Source organism: Antechinus flavipes, chromosome 2, assembly GCF_016432865.1.
Source record: "Antechinus flavipes isolate AdamAnt ecotype Samford, QLD, Australia chromosome 2, AdamAnt_v2, whole genome shotgun sequence".
In the NCBI taxonomy this organism is placed as follows: domain Eukaryota; kingdom Metazoa; phylum Chordata; class Mammalia; order Dasyuromorphia; family Dasyuridae; genus Antechinus; species Antechinus flavipes.
In genome coordinates this window covers 62,502,251-62,520,438 of record NC_067399.1, presented here as the reverse complement: position 1 = coordinate 62,520,438, position 18,188 = coordinate 62,502,251, and the positions used below count along the sequence as shown (strand labels likewise).

The following is an 18,188-nucleotide window of genomic DNA, read 5'->3' as shown; positions in this document are numbered from 1 at the left end:
GCACTTTAAGGTTTATAAAGAATTTTATGCATATTTAAATTTCTTAACAATTTTGTGGAGTATGTGCTGTTATGATCCTCATTTTACAGATATGGAAACTAACTCTGATAAGTAAGGTTGTGATTTACCCAGGGCCTCCCTCCAATACTAAGATTGAAGTAACATCTTAACTCAGGTCTTCCTGACTCCATCTATTATTGAAAAATAATGTCATGTAATTAGGCAACATCATAAGTAAAGAAATTATATGTCAGGTGATTATTAGTGACATTTCCTTGGAAATATTGAAGTCAAGGGTTACGAACTGACCAAGGATGAGGTTGGTGACGAATAATATGGTATTGTTTCACCTCATTTCTCCAAAATGAATAGATAAGATATTCTCCCTTTCAAGCACATGGAATTGTCATTTGCAGTACTGACTTAACCAGAAGGTCAAAGGAAATCATGTATAGAAATACATACAAAATAGTTCATTAAAGCACTATTTAAACATCATTAAGAGGCTGAGTTAAAGAGTATTAGCTGTGGAAAGAAATGTGGAGAAAGCTGACCATTCCCTAATCCCTGGACCATTCCTAGATCCCTTAATGCAGATTCTTATTAAATCTGTAGTCAAGTCAAGAAGCCCTGGAGAAACAAAGAAAGCAAGACAGTCTTTACCTGAAAATTGAAGGAATGTCCATAAAATGGGAAATGGCTAAACAAGTTGAACAATAGGACTATAAAGGAACACAATTATGCTACAAGAAATGACGAGCAGGATGATTTCAGAAAAACTTGGACTTAACGTGACCTGATACAGAGTGAAATGAGCAGATCCAAGAGAACATTGAACACAATAACATAACAGCAATATTATACGATGAACAATGAATAACAAATTCTTGGCAAAAATGGATCCAAGATAATTTCAAAGATCTCAAGATCTCAGGAAGAAAATAATGCCATCCACTTCCAGAGTAAAAATGAGGCTAAATGCAGAGGGAAGCACACTTAAAAAAAAAAAATTTTTTTTTTGGGGGGGTGAGGGGTTTTGTTTTCTTTCACATGATTAGCATGAAAATGTTCTATAGGAATGCACATGTAAAACCTATGTAAAATTGCTTGCTTTTTCAAGAGGTAGAGAATTTGGAACTAAAAATTAAGAAAAAAATTTCAAATTTGGTTTACATGTTAATTGTTTAAAAAATCCATAGACTTCTCTAGACTGCCAGAAGGAAATAGGATACAAAAAAAGATTTGAGAATCTCCACCAAAACTCTTAAGAACCCTAAGAAGTAAACTGATTAATCCCTTTGGGTTCTGATTCTATTAAACATTCTGTATGCAGAGCCCTGGATGGGGTGAGGCTAGAATACTCATTTAGGTTAAGTTTACATATATTCCTGCCATTTCTGAACTTAAGGTCTGGTAAGGAAATATACACATAGATACTAGGCTATGCAACAATGTCCAAGTGGTTTGTTGAGAGTGAAGCAAACAGCTGAAGGATGGTGGATATAAAGGCATCTGAACTTCTACAAATAAGGGGTACATTAAGGCTCATAAAATGCTTTCCATGCAAGTTCTATAAGATGGCTAACACAGGAGGTATTCCCATTGTACTGATGAGAGAATACACATGATCACACAACTAAGTCTCAGGGCTGGGATTTGAATTCAGGATTCTAGACTTTTAAGTGCTAGTCAGTGATGGTTACTGGGGATTTCTATATATATATGGGGGAGGGATTAATCAACATTAGTCCAAAAAAGTTGTATTAATGTCAATACCATAATTAATCAAGGAAGATATTATTAGTAATTATTAATAAGAGGTGGCAGATGAACACATCAAAAAGAAAAGGTGATTCAGGTATCTTTCCAAAGCAGGGAGTACCTGCAGAATATTCTTACCTTCCATCTTCCAATTTATGCCTACACTTACAGGTTCACTTCAAATATCACCTTCACTTTTGAAACTATAAGACCTCTAATCAATAAGTGATTTTTCATCACTGTCCTTTTCTTAGGGATTTCCTTCATTTCCCCTAACAAAATTAATGAGGGGCAGCTAGGTGGTGTAGTGGATAGAGCACCACCCCTGAAGTCAGGAGGACCTGAGTTCACATCTGGCCTCAGACACTTAACACTTCCTGGCTGTGTGACCCTGGGCAAGTCACTTAACCCCAATTGCCTCAGGGGGAAAATTTTATGTAATCATAAGAAAAGGAGTCAAATTGAAAAAAAATCTTTTTATCAAAATCCTCAGATAAGGGTTTGATAATATTGTTTGTGTGTATGCGCATGTATTTGTATACATCTAAAATTGAGAACAATTCTCAAAAGAATTGCAAACTATTAATAACAAAATAAAAGACTGTTTTAAATCAATAGGAGAAATATAATCAAAAGAATACCAAGCAATATCACAAAACTCAACACTCAGAAAATTGGAAAAGGTGACAAAATAATTTGTAGGAAGAGGTGCACCAGGGCACTGCTGGAGGAGCTGTGAATGAATACAACTATTATGGAAACAATTTGGAATTAAGTAAATAGAGTGACTAATAAAATGTCCATATTCTTTGACCACACCCTTGATCTTGCTACTGAGCTTATACTCCAAGGAAGTCATTGATAAAAGTCCTTAAGAAACATTTACAAGTAGCACTTTTTGTAGTAACAAAAGCCTGGAAACAAAGATGTCCATTGACTGGGGAAAGACTAAATAAATTGTGGTACATGAATGTAATGGAATACTACCATGCTGTAAGAACTACAAATAGAAGGCCTACAGAAAAGTATGAAAAGATTTTCCTGAGGCAGAGTAAAACATGCAGAGCCCCTCTTCAAAAATATACATCATCACAATATAAATGTAAAGAAGCACAAAACAAGTGAATCATTGTAAAATTACAAGCATTGATCCAAATTAGAGATGACATCTCCCATCTTATTTCTTTGCTAAGGAGGCACACAGATATGTTATATTGCATTTATTTTCAGTTTTTTGATGTATTGATCAGTTATTTTTTTCCCTTTAAATATAATTTATTATATGGGATGCTTCTTTGGAAGGGAGGAGGGGAAAAACAGTAGTTATGTTAAAAAATAAAATAAAATTTTGATAAAAATAATATTTCAATAAAAATTTGAAAATTTTTTTTAGAAGATGAGGACTAAAAAAAGTCACTTAGCAATTTAGACTGCTTATAACCTTGGACAGTGTTTTTAGAACCTATCCAGGTTGAAGGCAAAGGGATTGAGAATTCCTCAGTAGACAGCTTCTTTTGGGAATATGACAGTAAAAAAGGAGGTATAAAATCACAATTTTAGGGAATGGCATTAGTGAGTGAAGATAAAAGATGGCAGAGATAAAGTATGTCTGTGGAAAGCAGGGAAGTGGCTCATGGACCAAGAGACTAGAAATTAGAGAAATGATCGTTTAAGAGGCAAGCTAACAAGGGAGATGGAAACAGGTAGAGATGATGAGTTTTAAGACATAGGAGAGGGAGCTTCAAACAAGTTCTTTTCCACTAGCAAACTTAGAGACAAGATCTTTTGTTGTGACAGGATAGAGGAAAGAATATAAATAGTTTGTGGATAGCTTTGTAGCAAACAGAGGCAATCGGGCAGAATACGTAACTGGATCACAACAATAACCAATCTGTGATGGATCTGGAGAGCAAGCTGTATGACTTCCTCCTCTGCAAGGGTATGGCATGTAGAATGCATGTAGGACTGAAAGTGAATAATGAGATTAAGGATTGAAAGGGGAGTGGTGACATGAGACAGTCAGGACATAACTGCAACCGGAATCTGGTAGAACAACGTATCTAGATGGAGTGAACCTCTGAGAAGACATTGCTAATTAAGAGTGGTAGGGACAATGAGTGAGTGTGGGCACCAAGTATAAGAAGGAAAAAGAAGAAACTTCCAACACTGAAGGGGGAAGCCAGATTTCTTGCTGTAGGAAGAAGGGATGTGACAAGATGGATGGAAGGCAAAAATTATATTTGGCCAACAATACAGCAATAGTTCTGGAAGTGAAGTCAGAAGACTGGGTCCAAACAATAACACTGCCTCTTATGTGCATGACCTTAATTTTCTCATTATTAAAATGAGAGGCCAGAACTAAATAAACTCAAAAGTTCTGAACCTTACAATGTATGGATCCTGCTCAGGTGTGTCTGAGGCTCTATGACCTCTAAGAGTCCTTCGAACTCTATAGGATGTTATTCTTCTATATTATTTCACTCATCCCCAATCAGATATATAAGAAACAAAATCACAAGCAATGCCAGCGGTCTGGATTCGTCTTTATTGAAGCCAGTAATTAGAGACATCTCCGTTTTGCCAGCACTATAAAGCGAGATTCCACATGACTGCATACTGCACCTGGTTAAAGCCATACAACTGGATTAAGATTTGTGGCTGATAATCTGCCATTCTAACTGTAGGTTAAAAAAGATAGATGAAACTTGGTGTACAGGACAGTGAATTACAGCGTGTATATTGTTAGATTCATGATGTACAGAGCAGTCACTTCCCACTTAATTAAATAAAATACGACAGTTTTAAATGTTGGTTTTTAAGAAGTCAATTAGAAATGGCGCAATCTTTAAGTGAAAAACCAAACTTACGCAGCTTGTCTGCAGTGTCCTTATGACAGGCCAATTCTAGGCCGTTCTCTACGATTCATTTTCAGCTTTAAACAGGAACAGCAGATGTACCCACTAGAATGCGCGTGTGTAAATAGTCACAGAAGAGTTTTGAACAATCTACCACACAAGCATTTTCTGCAGAGAAAATAAAGTAAAGGCTGCTTGCTACTTGGCCTTTGGTTCCAATGTTTGGCGACACCCAAAACAGGAAAACAACAGGAACAAAAAAATACTTGGAGGTTGCCCAAAGCTGGCTGACCCTGGCAACCACCAAGCACACCAAGTTACTGACAAGTTTCTTCTGACACTAGGAGCACTCACTTGCAACAAAGAACTGGCATAAAATGGTTCCATGAGAAACCTTCTTTTACAAGACTGGGACATTAAGAGCTATTGCTCAATATTTTTCATCAATCTTATGACAAATAATGAAGATACATTAGATTGATACAGAAAGTGCTTATCAGTTAAAATGACAAATAAAAAAACAAAACAAAATACCATTGTACTAATTTAAAAAACCATACTATGACAATAATAAACATATGCATTTTCAAAAATTCCTTCTTGCTATTAAAGTTTTCCAGATACTCCTGGAACAGGAAGCAATGACTACTCCTGGTATGATCAAAGGCTATCCGATATTCACTTGCTCCCTGCATGTATTCCTCTGAAGAAATCCTAAATCAACCTTTGATCCAGTCAGTTCACAAGTGTTTGTTTACCTAGGTAACTTTGTAACTTGAGGCCACAGTATAATTTCTTAAAATGTTAAAAAACAAAACAAAACAAAACATATACTGTATTCCCAACAATATAAATGGCACAAGAAAAAGGCTTTTAGGTTAACATTTGTCAGAGGCAAGTAAATGCTCTTAGTTTTCTGGTTAGCAGTGTTGAGACAGTTAAAAAATACAATAAAGATCAGTCTCCTGATAGAACAGGACTTAAAATTATTCCTGGATTCCTATTAGTGGTCAAGATAACATGGAAGGTATAAGTAATGATATATGTGTGTGTGTGTATATGTATGTATATATACATATATATGTACATATATATACATATATGCATGTACACATACATACAAATACATATATATGGAACAGGGAGGCTATGCTCAGACATTGTAAAAACTAACAAGTTCCTCTCCATTAAAGTAAACTTAACATAATTAAAATTGTGGTTTTTTCCCCCTTCAGTTTGACAACAAAAATACTTTGTGAAATTCATGGTAGTGTTTGGTATTTAAATGAATTTTATCACTTATGAAATAAAAAAAGCCACTTGAAAACTATAGACATCTTTTATGTCACAAATGATGTGATGTGATTATGGACTTAAATATCTATATATTCACACAAACACACACATATATACAGTGTGTGTATGTGTTTTATGTTGGGAGACAACTGAAAGCCACCTTTCCATAAGAAAAAATGCTACGTTTTCAGGAAAACAAAAGAAAATAATTACCTCCTTTTCCAATGTGCAATACTCACAGAGATTCTCCATCTTAAATAGCTGCAGAGCAGACTAGTGAGTTGGGGCAAAATCTTACAAAGAAAACCTTTTAAGGTTTCCACGAACCATAAGGCAGGAATCCCATACTAGCTTAATAGCCAGAGTGCAATTATTAAAAATCTCTTTTAAAACATTCTGTAGCATATTTCATTATGGGAAAATGAAATGCCACCCATTACTCTATTAATAGGCCAGCCTGTTGGTATTAAAAATAAAAAATAAAATAAAATAAAAACAAGGCAGTAATAACTATCAGAAAATACAATTTAAAAATTAAATAATTCCATAATTATTCACTTTAAACTAAAGCCAAACAGTGACTGTCTGCATACAGTGCACATTAAGTCCAAGTACCTTATTAAGCCACCCCACAATGTGCTAGGTACTTGGATCTAAGCAAGCTGGAGTAATTTCCTCCCTGTATCAGATACACTGAAGGGCAATCCCACATTTTATACATCTTTTAAAAACTAAAGACATGATTCATGACAAGAATAATTCCCATGATGATGTTTAGTGTTTAGTTTAGACTTTTCTCTATTTTATCTTTAACAATGATTATTAGACTCCTACTGAACACAGAGGGTTTGGTTAACACTGACTGTTCTTCTGTCTTCCTCCATCTCATTCACATTCGGTTTTCCTTCAGGTATCCAATCTCATCCTCTCTCTTTAGGCCTTCTTCGCCCTCCTGGACTCTGCTGCCACCTGCACCTTCTTTCCAGGCACAAAGGAATTGGTTAACACATAAGTGCTTGGATTATAGCAACTATCTGAAAGTTGGTCCCTCCTTCTGTCCTTGTACGTCACCATTAGCTTCACTTGGATAGAAATTCTGCAGTTTGTTCCTTGGTGTTGCCCACGTCAAAGAAATGTAGCTTTACCCGCTTCCCACCAAGGCTATCCTATCTCAACTCTAAAGGGTTATCTGAAACAGAGGGATTTTTCTAGGCAAACTTCCTGAATGTGCATTTTACACTTGGACAAACCAAAGAAGTTGGTTGGTTGTGTATATGTGGGTTTTGTTTTTTTTTTTTTAAGTTCAATCTCCCCTGCCCCAAGAAAAACTGATAGCATGGGCTATATCAGAAAAAATCCTGGTCTTGTCAGATCAATATACAGAGTTATTTGGTCATTTACACAGGTATGTTTTAAGTACTATCAAGCTTCATTTTCTGTCGAAGAGTTTGCTGTTACCACGGAGTCAGGTTTGCGAGTCATTCGGTCTAGCTCTTCTTGAACATTTGTCAAAACAGTCTTTTGTCCTAAAAATGAATGAAAATAAAGAATTTTAATTTATTTTTAAATAAACAAGTATAACTGTGGAGAGAAAGAAAAGAAGATATCATAAAGGAAATTTTCTTCTCCTAATAGTCTTTGATGATGTTAACATGAAAGATACAGAATCCTAACTTGGTTCCCTCTAAATTCTAAGCCTGAGGCACCTTCTTGCTTCTCATTGCCTCTGTGACAGAATGTTCCCCCCCCCCCCCCTTTTAAGTCTGTTTAAATAGCTTAATACTGAACACCAACTTTATCTGAATTATCAAATGCTCAGTATGAGGCCAGCTAGAAGTATAATTGCCTTTAAGAATCTTGTAATCCAAAAAGGAGATTCTGATGTATATATCACTAAGTGTGATGCAAAGCAGACTATCTATAATAGGTGTCTCTCTCTCTCTCTCTCTCTCTACATATATATATATAAATAGGAATATAACAAAGTATTAGAACTGAGAAGAAAAGTACTGCTATTGTATTTGCAGCTGCATGCAGCTTGCCTCAAATGCTCTTTCCCCTAATATCTGCTCAGTATGGATTGTACTAAGCCCCTCTCCTCTCTGCTTCAGAGCAAGGATGCTATCTGCACCTAGTCCTCAGAAGATAATAAATGAGATGAAAGCTTTCTGTGCACACAGCAGCTTCAGAAACATGGAGAAACTCATGCCACAATGGAGAAGCTGTTTGTCCAAGAACAAGAATCCTTTCAGGGATTCATCCATAGCCCTCAGGAAAGCAAAGGACACTGGTGCAGGGCCCAGGAGGACTTAAAAGAAAGTAAGTTCAGGAAAAACAGCCACAAATGAATTAGAAATTGAGAGGCTATCCATTAACCGGGGAATGGCTATATAACTTGTGGTATATGATTGTGGTGGAATATATTATGCTATAAGAAATGACGAATAGGATGGTTTCAGAAAAACCTGGGAAGACCTATATGAACTGATACAAAATGAAATGAGAGCACTTAAAAAAAAAAAAAACCTAACATGGAAATATGTTTTGCATGACTTCACTTATATAACTGACATTGTTTGCCTTCGGATGAGAGGTAGCCAATGGATGGGGGAGACAGAAGGAAAAGGGAGGATTTCAACTCAAAACTTAAAAAAAAAATGTTGAAAATAATTCTGGGGACAGAAGAGTGAACACAATGGCAGGCAGTATCATACCATCAGCAGCATTAGCAAAAGGAAGAAACAGCAACTGTGGGGGCTCAAGGACCATGCCTTGAAGCCTCTCAGATCTACAATGTATCCCCCCAAGATTCCTTCTCACTTCACTCTCCTCCAATCTGACAGTCTGTAAGTAAAGGAAGACCATCTATTTTTAAGAAATAAAGCCCTACCGTCTATTTTGCCATTGCCCTTTTCTCCTCTAAGGACTGACACTGGGCAACCTAACTCATGACCTCCAGAAACCATGTCCTCACCTCTCAGGGATGGTAATTTTCTAATCAAATCTCTTTGCATAACTAGTGAATGGGCCTGAAAAATGAATATCATGATTTAATCTGTGTAACCAATAAGGCAAATTTTCTCTCTGTAGCTATGTATCTTGGTGAGGTATCTTTTTTTAATCTATGGGAGATATTAAAAATCAAACATAAAAATACACTGAGTTAAAACAAAGTTAAAACATCACAGAATTAAAAATTAAAAATATACTGTTGTTTTAAATTTCTATTTCGGCAAGTGTTCTATGAGATAGAAAATATATTTGTACAGTTGTACCTGTATAACATTTATGTATAAACTTACACCTCTGCTGAAAGGAGATGTGTACTTAAAAAAAAAAAATCGACATGTGTGTGACCAAAAGTTTGGATTTCATTGGTAAAGGTCACAGGGACAAAGGAAAAATCTAGGCAAAGTACTTGAGGAAAATCTGGGAAGAGAAAAAAAAATCACTTTCAGTAGAAGAAAGGAAGGAGAGAAGGATGAGAGAGAGAAAGACAGACACAGAGACAAGAGACAGATACAGAGATAGAGATAGAGAGGGAGAGAAAGAAAGGTAGGATGGAGAGAGGTATGGGAAAGAGGAAGGGGAGAGCGAGAAAGGGGGACTGTGTGTGTGTTTAAGTGGTGGCACATTGCTGTGTTTTTCTTCTTTATAATAATAGTTCTCTCTGGGAGTGAGTAGGTTTCTCGGGGAGGTTTTCTGGAGGCAGCCTTAGTTTCGATTAAGAGTAATAATCACCCAAAATGCAGCCAGGTGATAAAAGTTTAGATCTTTTATTGTCTCCAATATAGCCTGGTTAGCTTTTCTTAGAGGTCTTTCTCTCTCCTTGGTTCTAAGAGCTCTTACAGCTTTGTCCTTTGCTTCTGCCTCTGTCTCCAGCCAGCACCAAGGTAAAAGTTGTCATGAATCTTTCTTGCCTCTGAGAGAGGGCTTCTGGCTCTCCCAGAGTACTCTGTTTCTGGCCCAGAGTGCTCCTCTCCAAAGTAATTCAGCTGAACTCCTTTCTGCCACCAGCCAGCCAAGTGGAAAATGGAATGAATCTCTCCCCAATTGGGCCTCTGCTTTCCTCTTATATATCAGAGAGCAGGATTATGGGTTTTCTCCCAGAGTGCTCTCTGGCCGTAAGAGCTTCAAGGGAGGTGTGAATTCACAAAGTTACAAAGTTTACTTTGTGAATCTCCCATACTTGTGAATTCAATGAGTAAAGGTATAAACACAAGCATTGTATCAATTAGTTCTACTTAGTACCTTGTTTCAGGTTCTGGTCCAAAACATCAACTCTAATGAGTTAGCAGTTTGTAAAAATTCCAACAGCACACGAAGGCTGGAGATGGTTTGATGGAAAAGATGGAGGATGAGAAGTGGGCCTTGAGGAATCAAATGACAGAAATAAAGAGGGAGTGTATTCTAAGGAGAGCAGGACAAGATTTGGAAAGAACTAGGAATCAGATGGGCAGAATGAACAGTATACAAAAGGAATAGCTAGTTTGATGCACAGATCATGTAGTTGCTACTAAGGAAGGTGCAGTAGTATGATTTTTATGCATGAAGTCGAAAATAATAAAGTGACAAGTTTATAAATGGCTCTTCTTGTAAGACTCCATTAGGCTAAATAAGTAGATTGTAAACAGTCTGTGGTGGCCCTTAAATGTCAAATTTTATCTCAGAAGCAACAAGAAGCTAATGGCAGTTTTCTGAGCAAAAGAATTATATGCTCAGAAGTGTACCTCAGGCTAGCTAGACAGAGGAGAAATTGAAGAGGAGACAGCGAAGGCAAGAGACCAAGGACATACTTATCTAAGTCTCAGGTGAGTCATCTATTTCTTCCTCGTATGAATGTGATTTTAGCATACACAGGCTGCTTCTTTCATTCCCTAGTTCTTAATCTGTTCCTCAGGTCTCTCAAGTTACAATAAATATATACTATGCAAATGATTAAGTCTAGAAATACTTCTTGCATTCAATAGCAAGAAAAGGTCAATATAAATAAAAAGGGGTTGTCAGATGAATGAACTGATATAATGGACAGGGCATTGTACTCAAAGTCATGAGATGCCTTAGACCCTATTTAGCCAATTAACTAGTTATGTGGCTTTGACATACCACTTAATATTCTTGCTGTGTTTCCTCCTCTCTAAAATGGGTGCTTTGAACTAGAGAATTTCCAAGGTCTCTTTCAGTTTTTGACATTCATACTTTATACCTTGAAGTTAATTTTCAAATATTCTTCAAGATAACAAATAAATGGAAGTATCTATAAATCATGTCTGTAAAATGCTATTTGATAAAAGATTACTTTTTAATCCTAAAAGATCATTATCATGAATCAATGAATTTTTCCCTTAAAAATGTGATTTGGGGTATAAGATTAGGTTTTTAAGTCATGAAAAAGGAATAGCTAGTTTGATGCACAGATCATGTAATTGCTACTAAGGAAGATGCAGTAGTATGATTTTTATGCATGAAGTCAAAAATAATAAAATGACAAGTTTATAAATGGCTCTTCTTGTAAGACTCCATTAGAATAAGCTACTTTCCTTCTCTGGACTGCAATTTTTTAAATCACTTACTATTTGTTGCTTGATAAGAAATGATTGGCTTAAAGAATAATTTAAAAAATTAAACATTATAGAATTATCTTTAACTTTAAACAAAACAGCTTTAAAAAAAAAGGCCAAAGAATTTAACAACCATCTGTTTTCCAGCTTAGGCTTGAAACATTAGAGGTGGATTTTTTCCAGGAGACATGGTGAAAACATTAAGACAAGACTAGTCTGCTGAATTTCAAATACTTTTTCCAAAGTAAATAGACAGCAATTTATAAAAAAAGAAAAACACCCCTAAAACTTTAATATAGACTCTTCTACAAATCTTGGGGTAGTAGATAAAGCCTGCCCAAGCTGGATCCAGGAGACCTGGATGCCTAACCCCAGGTCTGAAACAAGTCACTTTCTCTATCTGTGACTCAGTTTCTTTATCTGTAAAATGAAAGTCAGGTTTTTAATGTCCTTTCTAGGTCTATACCCCAAGAGATTACATCTTAAGACATTCCTGTAATATAAACTACTATTATTACTTAAAACTAAAAGGACAAATGATTACATATCCAAAAAAGTACTCAAGACTATATGAATCTGCCTTCAGGGTACAATCTTCTCAGAAGCTGCTACTTTAAGAAAGTAACAAAGAGACTTCTGTTTTCCTCCCTATCATACTTTTTTCAAAATGTTTCTGTCTGCAAGAACTTAAAAGAGATGTAATCTATTCTATTCCCTGATGAGAATAAAGTTATTTTAAGATTTCCACAGATGATCCCAGCACTTCCTAGCTGCTAGAACAAGGTGGCTTTTGTTAATGGTGTATCTATCTCAATTAGCCTAAAAGGTTTATTTTTGAGAAAATAGCGTAAATAGCATTTTAGCAATTAAAATGCTATTTCAAACTCAAATTTAAATACAGTGTATTACAGTAGAGAACATTCTGGGTTAGGAGTCGAGAAGACCAGGTTTCAAAGCAAAACTCCAACTACCTTTTTTAGGTGTGTGGAAAGTCACTTCTCTGGGAACCTTATTTTCTGCACTGATATAAAACAAGTATAGTAGATAATCTCTAAGGGTCACTTCTAGTTCTAAATCCTCTGAACTATGGTGAATAATTTTGTAAAAAGAAGCATCCTTTAAAAAAAATATGACTGCCAAATCAACAAATTTTTATTACATTTGCATTTTTCATATGTTGAGTTTGAGTAAAACACAGTATGTCACTGAATACTTGAGGCCCAAATCAATAATTAAAAAGTAAACAAAACAAATTCCCAAGCTCTCCACAAACCCAGAAAAACAGCTAGACACCAAATCCCAGATAAAAAGAGCCTCTTCTGTACCTGACTTTTTGGCTGTTCCTTGAACTCCCCCAGCTCCAGGACTTCCAGGAGAGCCAGTCTTTTTACTCAAGAGGCTGTTAAAGAAGCTGGCCAACACTCCTTCACTTGCAGCATTATCTAGAGAAATTCAAATAAAAAACTCAGAAACCTGTTTTCAGTTTGGAACTTAAAACATGTGACTATACAACTTCTTTAAAAGCCCAGTTCTTATGGCTAAAGGGTTATCAAATTGTGCATACCCTTTGATCCAGCAATGGGCTTATATCCCTAAAAGAGCTTAAAAAAGGGAAAGGGATCCATATGTGCAAAAATGTTATGTGGCAGCCCTTTTTGTAGTGGTAAGGAACTGGAAACTGAGTAGATGCTCATCAGTTGGAGAAGTGCTGAATTAGTTTTGGTATATGAATGTTATGGAATATTATTGTTCTATAATAAATGATTTCAGAAAAGCCTGGAGACTTATATGAACTAATATTGAGTAAAGTGAGTAGAACCAAGAGAACACTGTACACAGCAACAAGATTATGCTATGATCAACTCTGATGGACGTGACTCTTTTCAACAATGAGGTGATTGGGTCCAATTCCAACAGACTTGTGATGGAGAGAACCATTTGTACCCAGTGAGAGGACTGTGGGGACTGAGTGTGGATCACAACATAGTGTTTTCACTATTTTGTTGTGAATAAGAAAAATCTGGAACACAAGGTTTTGCAAGGGTGAACGCTGAAAACTATCTTTCCATGTATTTTGAAGATAAGCTATTATGATTGTTTTTTAAGTCCAGTTTTGATATACGTTACACTCTACGATGTCTCCCAATGCAAGAGCAAATGATTGGGAATGATTGGGAATGATTTGATGCCTTTTGTGTTGATGGCTGCCTGTTTATTGGCTATGAACAAAAGCTGCTCTTGTGAGTCAAGGACAGAAACATGGCAGGATGTCAATTACTTAGCAGTTTTCAGCAGCAGCCACCCTCAGCCAACATAATCATGTATAGGAAGCAGGGTTTTTTGATCTTCAGGAACTCTAATACCCAATTATGACTGGATTTTATTAAATTCTCACATTTATGACACAAATGTGCACACAAGGAGAGACAGCGGTGGATAACACTGGGTATGGAGTCAGGATTTGAGTTTTATATCTGCCACCTACTAACAAAATCTTAACTCACTTTCCCTTGAGCTTCAGTTTTCTTATCTGCCAAATGGGGATAATGATATAGTTCTACTTTCAAAAGAGTATTCTGATTCTCAAATCAAATGGTCTGAACCTCATGTTCTTTTTTTTTTCTTTTGTTGAGGCAATTGGGGTTAAGTGACTTGCCCAGGGTCACACAGCCAGGAAGTGTTAAGTATCTGAGACCAGATTTGGACTCAGGTCCTCCTGACTTCAAGGCTGGTGCTCTATCCACTGTGCCACCTAGCTACCCCTCATGTTCTTCTCTTTACAGGAAAGATAATGATACACTAAGCTACCATTGTCATATCTGATCTGTCACAAATTTCATATAACCCTGAGGGGAGCCTGGGCTAGAAGAGGTTGGAGTACAGGTCTAATAATAGATTTTGGATTTGTTGTCCAAGGCACAATCTAGTCGGTTTGGGGACACTCAATCCTGTAATGAATTTTTCAATCATAGCAATTTATGAAAGACTCCTAAATAAGGATTGTAAAAAGATAGTGACTTACATTCATAGAGTAAGCACCTTATAAATGAATGCATGATCTTAAAAATATGGAAGCTGAAATTCTGCAATATAGAAAATTAGGTAGGTTCTATCACTATACTATGAAACTATTCCTCTTCTCTTTTGCAGCCAAAAGCCTTTTAAATAAACCATAGATCTTGCAAGAGTTTCCTGTCCCATACAACTAGTCTACCTATTAAACAAATTCAGCTCTATAATTTATTGCCAATAAATTAATAACCACTTGTCAATTTTTATTCAGTAGGTATTACTGGGCACAACCTATTAACTAGCCACAGTGGAGCCTAGAACTGGTGGGTGCATCTTCAGTTAGGGAGCTCTGAAACCTGGGAAACTACATTAAGCTTGATAATCATCTGGGGCTGCTAGGAGTGGGAAGCAAACCAGTTTTCTTATCCCAGGGGAGAGGGAATATATAATAATAATATAATCTCCAGGTCCTTCCAGCTATAAATCCCAGGAATAAAATTTTATTTTCAGCTTCAAGTTAAATATTTAAGCCCTGCAGAAGAATGCAGCAGAAAAAGCACTAAATTTGCACCAGAATATAAGTTCTGCTCTTTCATTTATTAAATGAGAGGACAGGACCAGATGGCCATCAAGTCCTAGTCAATTCTGAAATACTTACTTTTAATATTTGGATCGGGCTTCTTGACCGATGTGATTGGTGAGGCACTGGGGACGTTGGTAGGTCCAGCTCGACCCTGTGTCCGTGGAGAGCCTGTAGGTCCTCTAGCAGGAGATTCCTTAGACCAAAGATAGGTTATTAATATATTTTTAGAGGATGAGGCAATTGGGGTTAAGTGACTTGCACAGGGTCACACAGTTATTAAGTGCTAAATGTCTGAGGCTGCATTTGAACTCAGGTCCTCCTGACTCCAGGGCCTCTATCCTCTATGCCATCTACTTCCCCCTAGGTTATTAATATTAAAAAATATTAAGAAAACTTTGAAAGGCACAGAGATTACAGAGAATGCAGACTCTGAAAATGATTAATATTCTTTTGTGTTTCAATTTTGGACAACTTATACTTCCTCTGAGACTAGGTCAAATCATTGATCCTTTCAGAGTCCCAATGGTCTAATCTTTAAAATGAGAAGGAAGGAATGGAGGGCTTTAGAGATCAGTGATCTTACATCAATGCTTCTATGAGTAATACAAAAAAGGACATTTTAAAAAAAATCTGTGCTATGTAATTAAAAGTAAAATAAACTGAGAACTACCAAGTAACCAAGTAATTTGGTTCCTGATCTAATTCTAACTTACAATTCAATTTTCTTATCTGCTAAATTGGAAGAATGATACTTGTCTTATATAGCTCTCAAATGATTATTGTAAAGATCAAATCGGATTCATGTGAAGGTACAGCAAAACATTTTTAACTCCTATACAAATGCAAGGTACCATAAATAATGACAAAGCATAAAAAAACCTTAAAATCTAGTTCACCTAGTTCTGATCAACATCACTTATAATTTTTGCTCTCTTTATCTACTATTTATCACATTATACAAAGGATTTTTCTTCATTATAGGAAAACCAATACTCACTGATGCTCTTGTAGGAGTGGCTGGCTGTTTGGCGAGGAATGACTGCAAAGAGAAGGACTATTTACTATCAAACAACACTGCCATTTTGCCATAACTAAAACAAGGTAAACTCCTAAAAATGTGCTTAGACGAAACATACTGAGCTCTGCCCTTATTAAGGAGAGCTTTGGATTCTCCTCTTAGCTCTGGTTCAGGGCAAGTCAGAAGAAGGTTCTTCTAAGCCTTCAGCATCTTTCAGTAGATAAATCACTTCCACTTCTGTCCCTGAGCTGAAGTCTTGCTGGATTCCTACTGTATGTACCTCTTCTTGCTCTCAACTACCAACAGTTTCTAAAGGAAACCAGTCATAATGAAATGTAAACTTCACTGAATCAGGAAGCCAAAGGCCAGCACTGGTCTCTTCTAACATATAAGAAACAATAGCAGAATTATCTATATCATTGTGCTGATTCAAGGAAACTTTGTAAATCATAGAAAGACAAGCTATTTATTAGTCTATACACACAAACTTTCTTCATCCACATGAGAGGATAGCTGAGAAATCCTCAAGCCAGCTTATCCAGCCACTAGCAGTGAAAAAAATAACAACATTCATTCTATAGCAAATTCTTACAAGAAAAAGGGAGAGATTTTAAGGAACTCTTTCCAGTTTATGTCCCTGAACCATATATTTCTGACTATATACTCAAGTCCTTACTGAGGGATTAGTAATCATATACAATGCCTTCTTTCTGTTACAAGTGTAACAACTCAGAGTTTATTTATACTTCTTAATTTGAGTCTGAAATCACAGATCATAGTTTTTAACCCCCTTTAAAGTGGCTGAATATTATATAAATGATTAAAAGACAGTATAGAATAGCAATAAATAAAATGGCCCTGGAATCAGAAGCCTTGGGTTATAGTGAGAGCTATGTATGTGCCCTTAGAATCTACACCTTCCTTCAAGGCCCCTGATCTTGTCCCTGTGAGTACTTCCTCCATAGAGAGAGTAACAGGGCCAAGATATTTATAAGTCTTCCTAAGCTACTATAGCTGAAATAATCCACAGCCTTGGGGGTCACCTCTGTGCTGAGAATTCTCTCCTCCAAACTCACATGACCCTGGTTGTCAGAGACAGACAGGAACTACTTGAAGCCTTTCCAAGTAGGATCTGCCAGACCTTACAGCCTTTGGGGGCCCACAGGTACCTCCAAACTAGAAGGAGGGCCTGCAGAGGACTACTAAAGTGGAAAATTTTGAGAAAGCAACAAGATTAAATGACTATAAAAGTCAAATGTAAATTATTCTGATATACAAAAAAACCTTGAGAACACATTCTAATAAGTTCTAAAAATTGTAGTCAAGACTTAATATATGTAATATGTACTGTTCATTCTTCAAAAGTCAGACATTTTCTGGTTTCTTTTAACATTTAATTTACAAGGTTTTAAAATAATCAATTTTTGGTTTCTGAATTGTTAACTGAATTTCTTGAAATACATCCACATGACAACATGCTAACTTATACCACAGGACAGTCATAAGTAGTAAAACTGAAGGCTTAAATACAAAATAAAGAATGAAATAAATGAACCAGAATCAGTGCCAATTTACAAATGCATTCTTAATCTTAACTTATATGTCTACTTTGGTAAATGATAATTAAATCTTTAGCCAGAAAAATTCCTTTTACAAGTCAGAACCTTATAGATTATAAAGAGATTATTCTTTTTAGTCTGTTATTTACAGTTCTATATCAGATATGGGGTTTAGATAAAGATACAAACAACAAAGAACATGTAAAAAAAAAATAAACCAGGGGGTCTCTAACTTAATGCCCTTCTTATATATCACTGCTCTTGACAGGATTAGAATCATAAGGTTTGTCCTGACTTTCACCATATAAAGTGATTATTGGAAAAGTAAAATTTAAGTGACTGTACTCAAATACTGAGATCTGTTTTGCAAAAGATTTTGGAAAAAACATCTAAGAATCCCTACAAGTTAAGTGGAACCAGAGAAACAACTCCTTTCAGAGCTGCTCTGAGATAGGTTCATTTCAGATAGCCACGAGTAGTAGTTTCCAGAACTAGAAAACTACATGGGACATCTAGGATCTAAGATAAAATGTGCTGATTAAA

General features: G+C 36.1%; 1 protein-coding gene across 2 annotated transcripts in view; it reads right to left on the bottom strand.

Moving 5' to 3' along the window:
- Positions 1-4,283: 4,283 nt before the first annotated feature.
- DYNC1LI2 (dynein cytoplasmic 1 light intermediate chain 2) overlaps positions 4,284-18,188 on the bottom strand; it is a 54,732-nt gene continuing 40,827 nt past the window's right edge. For both annotated transcript variants that reach the window (XM_051975075.1, XM_051975076.1), the window contains 4 exons: positions 16,066-16,107; positions 15,144-15,261; positions 12,799-12,915; positions 4,284-7,438 (listed from right to left, as the gene is read on the bottom strand). In XM_051975075.1, coding sequence (XP_051831035.1) covers positions 7,335-7,438; positions 12,799-12,915; positions 15,144-15,261; positions 16,066-16,107 — 381 coding nt within the window. In that variant the 3' untranslated portion in view covers positions 4,284-7,334. The remainder of the gene's footprint in view (positions 7,439-12,798; positions 12,916-15,143; positions 15,262-16,065; positions 16,108-18,188) is intronic.